This window comes from Poecilia reticulata, linkage group LG5 (genome assembly GCF_000633615.1).
Source record: "Poecilia reticulata strain Guanapo linkage group LG5, Guppy_female_1.0+MT, whole genome shotgun sequence".
NCBI lineage: Eukaryota > Metazoa > Chordata > Actinopteri > Cyprinodontiformes > Poeciliidae > Poecilia > Poecilia reticulata.
Genome location: NC_024335.1, coordinates 11,880,020 through 11,893,224, shown reverse-complemented (window position 1 = coordinate 11,893,224; position 13,205 = coordinate 11,880,020). Strand labels below are relative to the sequence as shown.

Here is a 13,205-nt window from a genome sequence, read left to right as displayed (position 1 = left end):
GGGGCGGGGAGAGAGTCCGGCCTCAGAATATGGTGGTCTCGTACTTGGTGCTGACGGGACGCCTGTTGGAGTCCCGCTGGTCGCAGAGCCAGGTGGTGCTGCCCAGCGACTGCATGTCGGCATCCATCTCCAGGGGGTCGATCTGCCGGAGGGGGGTGGGGAGGGAGGAGGGACGAGAGGAGGTGTGAGACGTGTGGCAGTGGAGGCCATTTGCGCCACACTGACAAGTCCTCAGCTCACACACGTGCATGTGGATTAGAGGTACAGATAGTCCAGTGATCAGGTTATAATCACAGACACTGAGGGCTCAATCCACAGAGAATGGATGATATCTGACAGAAAATACTCGCAGCTTCTGTACGCAGCAGCAGCAAACCCAGACATATGACTCTCTGGAAGCTAAAGAGCATTCTGATTAGTAGTTAAGAAGCAGGTCATTCAAGATGCACATTCCTTCATACTTTATTCTGAAAGAATTACTTCGAAATAGCTAAAAGTTGAACTTAAGGTAAGCATTTTGCAACCACCAATCTCAGACAACCAAAGGCGATATTGTTGCAATGGATTTAACTCTCAATAGCCACTAGAATCACTTGACCGTTTCACCTTTTCCCACAAAGCCTCCGCTAATTTCATTTTCAAACTGTAACATGTCAGATGGAGATGAGAGATGGGGAAAGTAAAGGGATGAGGAGGTTTTATGAGATCCAAAATATTAAGAACCACAAAACAAAGAGTCAAAGTGCACTGCAGCATCCCCAAAATAATAATAATAATAATAATGTTAATAATAAAAATATATATAAGGGAGGTTCAGGTGTGTAAGCAGATGTATGGTGACTGAGGGCTGAAAAAAGGAAAGGAAAGAGAAGGACCTGGATTCCAGGGCTAACAGAGTGCAACGGGAGGAAGGAAGGACGGTGGGTAGTACACGTGTGACAGTGACAGCAGCGGCATTCGAGCAGAGGGGCGCCCTGGGAAGCAGGAGGACCGAGAAGACAAGAACAAAGACATGTTATAAAATAAGAAGGCAGGAGAGGAGGGACAGAGCATTAAATGGACAGTGAAGAAATCCAGCAGCAGCACAGGAATTATCATTAGAAAAGTCTGTTTTCATGTCGGGGAATTTTGGCTCTGAATAACAACCGTCCCAATCCCATTTAGCAGCGGCAGCAGCAGCAGCTGAGGACGGCGGAGCTTTGGATTTCTACACATGCCGACGTGGCGTGCACGCGTTGCAGTCGTGAGGGTGGAGCAGAGTGTGATTAATTAAACATCAGGTTCATTTGTTTCGTCATAAGCAGCAGCTCTTTTTGCATGCCTGACACACACGGACGGATTATGAAACAGTGAGCCGAGCCGTGTGAAAAATCCTTTACGCATCCCACGGAGGTGTGTGATGACCATAAGCCAAAAAAAACAAAAAAATCACCCCACATTTACAGTACAGATATGATTTGTGGTTGTTTGATATCTACAGCATTATGCTGTTTGGCAAAATTGTTGCTAAGCCCATGTTATTTATTCTTTGGCCTTCGTCCATCCCCATCTTTGCATTTTTATTTTCGCATCTCTGTGAATTTTAGCCACCGATATTTTTTTATTTTTTTAGTCTTTTGCATCTTTTCTGCATTTACGCATCTGTCAGAGTAACTTGAACAAGCATTGAATCTGGCAGACACTCACTAATTACCCATTACCATAAAAGCCTTTCCTAATTACTTTAAAACAAAGAGCAAGAGTGGGGTGTCAGATTCTTCCATATCATTTTTGAAATGCTGGAATTAGATGTGGGTTCGCCACGTGGATCAGCTGCTTCTGCGGGGGCCGACTGTTTGCTTTAGGCTTAGTCTTTTTTTTATAAAGCCACGCATGTAGCTGTCAAGAATATACTTAGGACATCTTTTACATTTTAAAACAGTTCAGGGCAATTAAAGAAGACATTTTCACAGCACTGAGGGTGGGGGTGGGGTTGGTTGTTAAGTAACTTCAGATGCATTTTAGATTAAACTCAAAAACCTAATTTATGTCAGTAGTTCAGTTTAAAGGTCATATAATTTGAATATTATTTCATTAAATAAATAGTGTTTATTTCTGTTGATTTTGGGTTCCAGCTTATGAAAAGTCTAAATCAGTTTCCCAGACAGAAAGTTTATGTTGGCTCATCATGGCAGCCCACACAATTATGGGGAGAACCTGCTCATCAACATTTGCATGATGCACAAGGAGGAGCCACGAAAAGTAATTTTTGAATAAGTTGGCTGTTCACAGAGTGCAGCTTCCAGGCATATTAACGGAGAGCTTGGAGGAAGGGAAAAGCATTGCAGACAAAGGTGCACAACTAACAAGGAAAATCACAGCCTCAAAAGGATTGTGAGGCATAATACTGAATCAATGCTTCTTGAACACAGATATGTCCAGGGCATTGGCTACAATATTCCTTGCGGTAAGCCACTATTAAACTGGAGACAAGAAGAGTCTTACCTAAGCTAAGAAACTAAGAAATTTACTAAATTGTTGCTCAGTAGTAAAAAAGTCTTATTTTTTAGATGAAACTACATTTTGTATTTCATTTTGAAATCAAGTTCCTATGGTCTGACGACAAAAAAAAATCTAAGCAGCTCTTGGTGCAGTTTAATATTTTGGTGATGATTAAAGTGATGATTTGGTGAGCCATTTCATTTGGTGTTGATCTGCTGTGTTGTGTCAGTTTCAAAGTCAGCACAGCCACCTACCAGGAAACTTAAGAGCAGTTCATGCCTCCCTTTTCTAACAAGCTTAATGAGATACTGATTTTACTTTCCAGCAGTTCTTGGTGGCTGCCCACACTACCCAAAACACCAACATGATTGGAAAATCGATGGGTAAAAGAATCATATGCACAGACTGGATGCTCATAAGAGGGAGAAGATGAGAGACAACAGGCTCAACAATGCACAACGGCTGAAGGCCACTATTAACCCAACCTGGGCTTCCTCAACACCTTAAGTAGTAAAATGAGCTGCGACCAAGAATTTATTCTGTTCACTGGACACTACAGCTGGAATAGGTGGCCATTCTATATTAACCCCCTTTTTTAGGTTGGCTTAGTTTTTAAATATTCTAATTTTCTGAGAACTTGAATTTTAAATTTTCATTAACTACAAGCCAAAATTATCAAAATGAACAGAACTAAAGATTTGACATTTATCACATTTTTTTATTGATCCATGTAAGTTTATTTTTTGTATATTGAATTCCTGAAATAAATTATCTTTTCATTGATTCTCTAGTTTACAGAGATTAGTCCTGAAGCAATTAATCGTATGAATCATAATCAGTTATTGAAATAATCTTCAACTAATTTAATAATTGATTAATTGTTAACTGGAGAATACGGACAACGTACACAGAGCAGCAATTAGTCAAAGCTGTACCATAAATATATACATCTTCATTTAAGTAAAAAAAAAAAGCCTCGTCTGACAAGAACTCCTCAAGTTTTATAGTTTTAATTTCACTTAATTCAAGTGAAATTTAAAAAAATGTATTTCTGTAAAAAGAAAATTCCAATTAAGAACTTTTTGCCATCCAATTAATAATCAGTTAATGCAAGAATTAATCAATTAATCTACAACTCATCAAGCATACACTACAGGAATGCTATGTTATTGCATTTTTTTTATGTTATTGCATTTATTTACAAAAGGAATTTTCTATTTTAATTGCATCTTTTAGTATATTTCTTATATTAAATGAGGCTTAAATTAATATTTTTATCTGATTATTTGATTAATAAATGTATAAAATAATCATTAGTTGCACAGGTCCTTGTTAAGCTGCTAAACTCTGCTGGTTTCCTGACACGCGAAGCCATTAATGTTGTAACAACTGTAACATTGTGGGATGGGGCTTAGGAGACAGTTAACAACACTTTGGGGATGATATATAAAATCTGTTTAAACCAACAACATTTTGCAGCAGCATGAAGCATTAAAACTAATCACAGATGACAAAAATCAGTCCCCAACTCATCTAAAACCTAAACACTGAGCCAGGCTCATTATGCAGATGTGTGCATACTCCATATTTTATGGCAAGAGGCAGGTGGTAAAACAAAATGATTTGTGCTTCTGCATAAGCAGTTGGTCCTGCAGCATACACACACTCTCGGGTGACAGTGATTGCTGAACGCCTATTATACGCTGCCAGAAAGGTCAATATGTCAATGCGTCCCCCTGGGGGACCTGCGTGAACATTACGCAGCCCACTCAATCATAGGTGAGAACATGCGGGCGTGTCCTCCCACCGGGGGGGGGCTGAGCTTTTAGAATTGACCCGCAGCGTATCATTCATCTGCCTGTGAGCAACAAATAAAGCTTTCATTCATCACTTTTTTTTTTTTTTTTCCCGCATATGCACCAATTGAAAATGTCCACTGATCGGGATGGACTCTCAGTGCTGTGGGGTATGTGAGTGGAAGCTGGTGGAAAAGTAATGACTCATCACTTTTTTCCCCCACACACAGCAAATCTTCCTTTGTAGGTGGCGTATTGGGAATTGAGTGGAGCGGAGGTCTGTGTATATTGGTCATGAGGTCTGTGTATATTTTCTGAATAATGACTCCACAGCTGTATATTTCTATCAGTTCCTTCACCTTATACACACTGAACAACTTCAGATAACAAGAAAAGCCTAATAAAAAAACAATTTTTTCCTCATTTCTTGATACTCACCGCTGATCTTCTCGTGCTGTTCCACGACTGAGACACCGGGCGGCTGGTTTTGGTTTCTACGAACTCTGAGCCCAGAGATGTTGGAGGCACATAGTGTCTCGCCCTGGACTGAACTGCCATCTGATAAGCCACCTCAAATGCCTGTCCCAGTGTTAAGATGATCTCATATGTTTGGATCTAAATCAGAAAAAGAAAAAAAAAGGATAAAACATTAATTGACATGTATGCTCTCAAAAAAGCTCTATGCATTTTTATTCAGCCTCCATAACTCAAAGCTTTGCAGAAGCACGTTTTACAACAATTACAGCTGAAAGGAGTTTGGTATATCTCACTCCATCCATCTTCCCATCAACTGCATGAGGTGAAACCACCTGCATGTTCTCCCTGTAATTTCCCCAAAGTCAGTTGGCAATCGGTTGAATTGAACTTTATTTAAGGCCATCAGAGAAATGGAATCTCTGATAGCACATCATAATGTTTTTGATTTTTATTTGTAAAAGAATTTTGATTTTTTTTTTCCTCCCACTTCCTACTTTATGCTGACCTGTGATTAAAATCCCAGGAAAATATGTTGATGTTTGTGGCATTCCAAAATGTGTAGAACTTCAAGCGGAAATAATACTTAAATGCATAAAACCTTGTGTACAACTAAAGCTTTGTTATGCATAAAGTGCCGTCTTTTCACTATGACCAAATGTGATTCTGTTTTACAAATCTTAATTATTACAAAATGATGAGCACATGCAATATTCATAGATAAATCGTTAGCCCTGAACGGCTACATATAGCACAATGTATCATTACATATTAAAATGTTTTGAACAACAACTAAATGGAAACAGATTCAGGAGAATTTCTTCCTGCTTAAAAAAAACAGAGAATTCACAGACTGCTGACACTGATGACTGATAACTACCCCACTTCATACAAAAAGAAAATGCAGTGATTGTTGTTGACCTTTTCACAGTCACTGAGACAATGAGCAAAACTTCATATGAAAAATGATTCAATCTAACAGTAGAAACCAAATCAATCTATTTGATGAGATGATAGAGATATAAAAAAAAATGGCAACAAGATGTTTGCATACAAATTTAACTGCGGGTAGCTGATGACACGCAAAGAGCAGTGATTATTATAACTCCTGACGAAATAACAAACAGGTGCACGTTTATTTGTACTTCCCACAGTTTAAAACTGGTTTGAATACTTACAACTTCCACAGTACTGAAGACGTGACAGAAGTGGTGGCCACTCTTAGAGTCCTTGGTGATGTAAGCAAAAGTACAGAGGTCATCCGGGTCCTGGGCGGCACACGAGATGTTTCTGATTTCATGCTCTGCAACTATCGTCTGTTGGAGGCAGACATGAGGTGAAATGTGAAAAGAATCAATCTCCATCAATTCGACAGCAATTTTTGTGTTGAAATGTTTAATTAGCACAGATGCTAATATCCCTTTACCTTAGTGGCAGCATCAATGAACTTGACACCTCTGTAGGTGATGGACAGTATGACAACTGGGCCCTTTTTGGAATCCTTTGATTTCTGAAGTGAACAAGATTCACATAATTGTCATGTTTCAAAAAAAGAAACTGATTATTCTTCATGTCCTCGGATTTAATGATTCATGGTTTTGGTCAGAAGTATACATACACTCATTATGGGGATGAATGCCATGTTAACCTGGAGCTTTCCAAGATGTTGCAGGTAATGCCATTCAAACATATGTTTACACCACCACTAATATTTGTGAAATCTGTCCATAAGTTGCACTTTAAACACCCAGTTTTTGTAACATCAGTCTGGGTTATTATTTAACCCCTATTGGTGTTAGAATCAGTGAAATTGATTTAAATTGGTTGGTTTTCTGACACAAACTTTTAAGCTTATAGTCTGCAGATTTTTAATAGTCTTGAGGTCAATGCATCGCAAAGCATTGACCTCAAGAACCTTTTAGCTACGAGGCAACAATGCTACCAACTGTATCACCATGCCACCAAGTCACATGGTTTGATAAGAAGGGCTTTGTGCCTTTGAAAACCCCAAGTACCTCCGCCCTTCAAAGGACACCTCTGCTCAGGTTACTCAGTATAAATATTTGGGAATCTGGCCAGACAACACTCTGTCCTTTTCAAACTGCACTGACAAATGAGTCTAAGGTTAAATTAAAAGTCAGCTCTTCTCTTTCACATTCTCTAAACTATTTTTTTTAAATGACCATCATTTCCTTGTTTGATTATGATGATGGAATTTACAGAAGGGTATGTAAGAGCTCACTCCAAAAAGCTCGGTGTCCTCTCCAGCTCTGCCATCCAATTTGTAACAAATGATCCGTCCAAAATTCACTGCTGCACTCTAAAGTCCTCTCTGAACTGGCAATCATTGCACACCAGCCACAAATTCATTGGTTCATGTTAAAATACAAAACACTCTTTGGTCTTCCACTCGACCTAATCCCATTGCAGATATGTCTTTCTAAACTTTGGCATTAATGTTTAATCAAAGTAGCATTTATGCTGTCTTTTTTTTTGTTCTAACTTTTAAGTTTGTTCTTTTTTTGGAACACCTTTTACATTTTTGTTCAAAAGACCCTGTTCTTTTATGAGGACACATTTGTATTAAAGAAATTGTTGGAACACCAGTTTTATGCTGCTATAGACTTAAGAGGGTGCCGATAAAGAAACAAGCATCTGGTCCAAAATTTAAACCTCCAGGCCTTACTAAAGGCACGAATTCAGAAAAATTTCTACATATTGTTTTTTTTAATAGCCATAAGTTACATCAACAACCAATGAAATTACACTTTGCTTGCCCTGGTTGATTCTCTTCAAACCAGAAGATGAAAACATGTCTAAATTGCATTTCCTTTTTTGTATCATTTTCAAATAAAATTGATCACAATTTGCATCACAAAAGAATGGAAATGACAAGAGCAATGTTTGGATCAGGGTGAAGTTAACACTGTGCCAGCTGTCAGACATAGTGGAGGTTGTGCGTTTCACTAACTTGGTACTTGTACAACGCAAGGAGAGGACAACTATATAGTATAAACTTAAACACAAGCCCATATCAAAAATGTGTTTTGAAGGGATAAAGCAAGCTGACATGATGTTTCAGGAATGGTTTTCCAAAGGCCTCTATCTGATGGGAGAAATTATGGAATAAGCTTAAACATTTTTTTTGTCCCAGGAAACCAACTGATTTGAAGATATTCTGCCAGTTTGGCCAAAGAATGTTGAATATTCAACTAGAATTATTCCAAAATGCACACCTTCTAAGGGACACACTTAAATCTTTTAGCAATGTTGACACAAGTTTGTAATAAAAAATATTAAATTATTCATTATAAGCTTCAAATTCTCATGAAAAATGTTTGTGAACTCCAGAACACAAACATGCAGTTGTTCTTTTTAGGTTGGAGTGGGAAGTAAAGCAAAATTCTTCAACTCACCCTAATTTTAGCACAGGCATCTTGTGTGGACTCAATCCCTCGTAAATCCCTGATTATCAATGATCCTAAATACTGAAGGGAGAGATAAATCAAAACACAGTTCAGAATTCAGTATCCTCATTGCTCATGACGATCAAAACCAAATAAAGAGAAGAAAAAAAAATAGATTTTATGAAACTAAAACAGATGAAACGTTTCCACCTGTATGCTGAAGACAGAAAAGGTTACTTACTGTTGCCTCGTACCTGCAGGAGTCCAGGATGAGCTTCTCAGGCTGGTGATGCCAGGCGGACACGGTGGCGTACGTGGCAGAGTGGCTCGGCGGCCGGAGGTTCAATCGAGACTCTTTATGTCGTTCACTGTGTCGGTCCTGAAGAGATGAAGAGATGCAGAGTCACAGTCCTGCATCCCACTTTCTACAGGCAAGGCTGGGATTTTTGCACTACTCTGGGTAAATACATTCAAAGAAAACTCGCAGACGTTTTGACTCCGGATACTAATTTGTGTCTCTGTTGAACTGCTGAGTTACTAGACCTCTAACTGCTGCATGTTAAAGGAAAAGCATCTGAAGTCTGTCTGGTCAGCACTTTTTGGTAAGTCGTTTTTTGATATCCGAGCAGGCTCATAAATATTCATGCATGTTCAGCCTTCAGGTCAGTGCAGGATGTGCTGAGCTCCTTCATAAATCACTTGTCAGAATAAAATATACTTATAATAATAACATACCAAAGTTCTATCAGAAAGGTATTGATTTAAGATGTCATTTAAAGCAGGCAGTACAACATAGTCCTTCATTTCCAGAATGTTGTGGTTTCTTTTTCTCTCTTTGCCTCACTGAGTCAGAGACCAGGCGTGCAAGCTTGACTGTTTGTGTCGCAGTTTGACCTTTAGCAAATGCTAAAATTTGATCACAGAGATATTTTTAGCTCATTCTCACGCAAAATAATCCAAGACACCAAGGGAGGCTGAGCTTCATGAGATGCAAAACAGCTGCAGGGCTGGGTTATTATTTAATGCAGCCATATTTTACCATCCACTGATGTTATGTTCATACAAATGTATGATTCTATGCAAAATGCAAGAGAACAAACTGAAAATGAATGTCTTTTTTTTTCTTTTACACTTATATAATAAATTTTGCAAGGGTTTGGACCAAAATCTTGCAAACCTTTGCGTCAGCTTTTTTATCTGTGCTTGAATAAATTCATCCAATTATTTAAGCCTTGAGGGACAATTGACTGAGTTTAGTCTGCTGAACATGAAAAATATTAACAAATGCAACGAGTTGCAGTTTTTATAACCATAGGACACAGCAGTAGGATTTGAAATGTTACCATTTAATTTATTTTGAACTTACCACGTTAGGATGTTTTATAGAAAATTCATTTGATAATTGCGCATAAATGGACAGAGATGCATTATTTAGAGCAAGGCTCCATGGAATTAAAATCTGCCCACTAATTATACCGCCATATTAAACTGCGGATGAACATAGCAGTTCTGCCTCTGGGAAGAAAGCAAATATGCTGAATCCTCCTCCATTTTTTAAACTATTAATTCTCTTATAATAAGCTGCAGTGGGTGGCTTCTTTAACTGAGATCCAAGTGAAAGAAGTTGAAACTCACTACAGAGCGCGGCCTCTCATTGTAGGATCGCAGCGAAACGCTGCAGTCTTGATCGACTGCTCTTCGCCTCCGGTCCGACTCGGTCAGGGGGAGGAGCATGTCCATGGAGCGACTGGTGTAGGGGTCCAACTGACTGAGGGGCGAAGTGGTCTGGGATAGCAGGTCATGGAACTGTCACAGAAACACACACAGGCACACCAAGCACATTAATGTCCTGGTCTCTGTCCAAGCTTTTGACAATACATCACTCTCTCGGTTTAATTTAGCTCAGTTTAATCTGCCTAATTTATCAGCTTTTGTATTTCAATGGTACTGAATCACATCTACATTTCAAACATCTTTCCCCGTAATAAATTAAAAATAAAAACAGATTACCACATGATGCTGGTTAATTTTATATTGGGTTTGTGGGGCTGTTATTGCTGTGACACACATTTGAATTCAGACAGTTACCTAAAAAAGAAGAAGTTCTTATCGTCACTTTTAATGTCATCAGAATAGAATCACAAAATAAAACTTTAAGTCCATATCGCTCTGCTCTATTGGGGTTTAATCTCCACTTATCCAAAATATATAAACATAAATGCTGTCTAATGAAAACACACTGTTACAGTTTATACAAAGCACATGCATTGAACTACCTTTCTAATTATGCACATTAGGGATATCTACTGTACCAACTAAATTACAGAAAGGCTATTTCTGCACGTTATTAAAGAATCCACTGAAAGTGTTGCAGTCTAAAAGATCAAAAAGTCGCTACTCTTTCAGCAAGGGTTGGTATAGCTATTAGGGGGTGTAAATATCTTACAGGCAGTTGAAAAACATTAGTTTAGTCATGTTTTGGAGAATCAGGAAGGAATTCTGGTGGAGTTAATCTAATAGCTTCTTGGGAAATACTGAAGAGTAGATTTTCACCATGTGAAGCGATGTTAGTTCAAAAACCTTTCTACCATTTTAGGAAAATGCTAGGATATTAAATGTTTTACCCCCGTCACTCATGCAGAAGATCGCTGTCGACATAGTCACTATTTTCTCAGCCAAACAATCCCAGAAGATGAATGTGAATCTGTCAGGTCTCAGTTCCTCCGGCCTGATCCCAAAAACAACTGCAAATCATGATTAAAGGTGTTTTCCAATAATTTCATCAAAAGGTTAATATATTTCAGCAACTCTGTTAGAAAAAGCTTTGTTGCACACATTGTGGTAAATGTCAAGTATTTAGCTATGCTAATTTTGAATATTAAAATGAAAAATAAAATATCAGAATATTAGAAAATTGGTCTTAATGCTAAAAATAAAATTGGATTCTTATTTTAGAAAAAAAAAATCTAATAGCCTACATGTTTATGGCGAAGACTGAAGAACAGATGTTTGTCCAGCAGCCCGTCATTGAACACACAAACAGAGTACGCCATAAAAAAGCAGTGCTAAGAAGGTAGTTGTTCTCAGACAAGCAGATTATCAGAATGTTGAGTGGAAGGAAAAAAAACATGGCAGAAAGAGATTCACAAGCAATACTGATAATATCGGCCTTGAGAGGCTTTTGAATCAAAACAGAATCATAACTTTAGGCGCGTATCAAAGTGAAAACAAAATTCTTTATGTTGCCTTTTTTTCTTCAACAACCCTTTCAGCGCTGTGCAATGTAACTACTAATGCAGGCCAACATCGTCAGTGCAGTCTTCCACAAGCTTTTTCATCTCTGATCAACACTTGTTTTTTTTTATAGTCTGGCTCATACAGTTATTGCCTTTTCTTTCCTGCCTTTTGTCTTGGACTTGGTAGCAATGCCTCAGTTTTACTGTCTATAGTTGTCAGGGAAACAACAGAAAATAGAGTCAACATAACCAAGAGTCTCATGGAGAGTTATTAAAAGAAGATGAAAAACATTTTTTTTTTTTACTTTCTTGTTTTTCATGCAAAGGATCCCATATTTAGACTAGCTTGCCACCAGTAATAACAAAGCTGGCTGATTGTAGAGCTTTGAGCTCCCAAGTGAAACAGTGGCTTAAACAGAGACAAATCTGTGAACACTGCTGCTCGCACAGCCGATACTGAGCAGCAATTTTCTTCTCTTTTTATTATTCTCTACTGTTATTGTTTTGTGCCAATTTTATGCACTTTTCTCTTATGTTTTGTTTTCTTGCTTATTTAAATAGTTTTGTTTCTATATGTAGTTTTAATGACTCGTGATTTTTAAAATGCCAGACCAGAGAATAAGCCTGGAAATTCACCTTCAGCTTGAGGACCTTTAGAAAATCACTTTTTTGCTAAAGGTAACAGTGTTTTATGGTTTGTCCAAGACTAAAGAAATTCTAAATATAATATATGACCTCCATAGCTTTCTCTAGTTGCTTGACATTTTTACAGTTGTGATGGTATAAAACATCCTCTTAAATTGGCTACATTCAGACTAGCTAATTATCTTAGCTGCCCTTCAAAAATTATATGAATTAAAGAAACTACTAAATACTTCATACATTTCTAATTGAACTATTGACTTGAAATTTACAACATATGTCAGCAGCAAACAAAGTAATCCATATAAAACAATTAATTTGGTTATGTGTAATAAATGGGGTGGAATGACACCAGGAATGAGTACTGAACACAAAAAGGCCTAGAAAGTCAAATAGTTAAAATATATCAATATTTACAAAGCAATCATCCTCTGTACCAGGTCCAATCAATAGCAGCTGGTCTAGTCCAGGACAGTCTGGATAAAAATCTGAATAAGAAATCAGAGTGTATTTTTAACGTGGAAAATCCTCCAAACACAGTCGATAAACTCTCAGGTAGTTTTAAAGAAGGAAAATTAATTTGTATAGATGGCTCCATCATCTGAATGAAAACCAACTGAAAATTTATGGGGAAAAAACCTCCACGTCCGAGACGATGCCCACAGAACCTTCAAGATTTTTGAAGACGGACTGAGTGGAAGAAAAGGTCAAAATTGTACCGTGCAAATAGATGATCCAATCAGAATGTGTCATTACAAAACAATGCGTCTCGACTAGTATTTAACATATTTCAGTTGGATATTCAGGAGATTTACAACACATCATTTGTGGACTTATCTGTGTTGATTTCTTTTTATTTGGCTTGCTACCAACATCTGATATAATTACCATGTCAACAACTTCATTAGAAATATATATTTACTGAGAAAACATTGATGTATTCACAATTTTCCCTGCCAAACATGTCTTTTTGTAGGAAGCTAATTCCCACGAGGCAGCACCAACATAATGAAGAGGGTTGATTAAGTGTTAAGTATGTAAACTTCATAATCAGTCTTACCATAATTGGGGACAGCCGACGGGATTTAGAGGGAGCTTCTTCATAGGGTCTCTCTGCTAGAGATGCAATGATCCTCTTCCTGTGGCCTAAAGGCCCGACCTTAATAACC

At 37.9% G+C, this 13,205-nt stretch overlaps 1 protein-coding gene across 6 annotated transcripts in view; it reads right to left on the bottom strand.

Moving 5' to 3' along the window:
* The window catches only part of anks1ab (ankyrin repeat and sterile alpha motif domain containing 1Ab), a 55,460-nt gene that overhangs the window by 7,745 nt on the left and 34,510 nt on the right, over positions 1 to 13,205 (bottom strand). For 3 of the 6 annotated variants that reach the window (XM_017304861.1, XM_017304860.1, XM_017304865.1), the window contains 9 exons: positions 13,097 to 13,204; positions 9,794 to 9,964; positions 8,400 to 8,537; positions 8,168 to 8,239; positions 6,178 to 6,261; positions 5,930 to 6,067; positions 4,716 to 4,892; positions 876 to 974; positions 45 to 142 (listed from right to left, as the gene is read on the bottom strand). In XM_017304861.1, the coding sequence (XP_017160350.1) occupies positions 45 to 142; positions 876 to 974; positions 4,716 to 4,892; positions 5,930 to 6,067; positions 6,178 to 6,261; positions 8,168 to 8,239; positions 8,400 to 8,537; positions 9,794 to 9,964; positions 13,097 to 13,204 (1,085 nt within the window). The remainder of the gene's footprint in view (positions 1 to 44; positions 143 to 875; positions 975 to 4,715; positions 4,893 to 5,929; positions 6,068 to 6,177; positions 6,262 to 8,167; positions 8,240 to 8,399; positions 8,538 to 9,793; positions 9,965 to 13,096; position 13,205) is intronic. The other 3 variants (XM_017304862.1, XM_017304863.1, XM_017304864.1) reach the window with 3 other exon arrangements.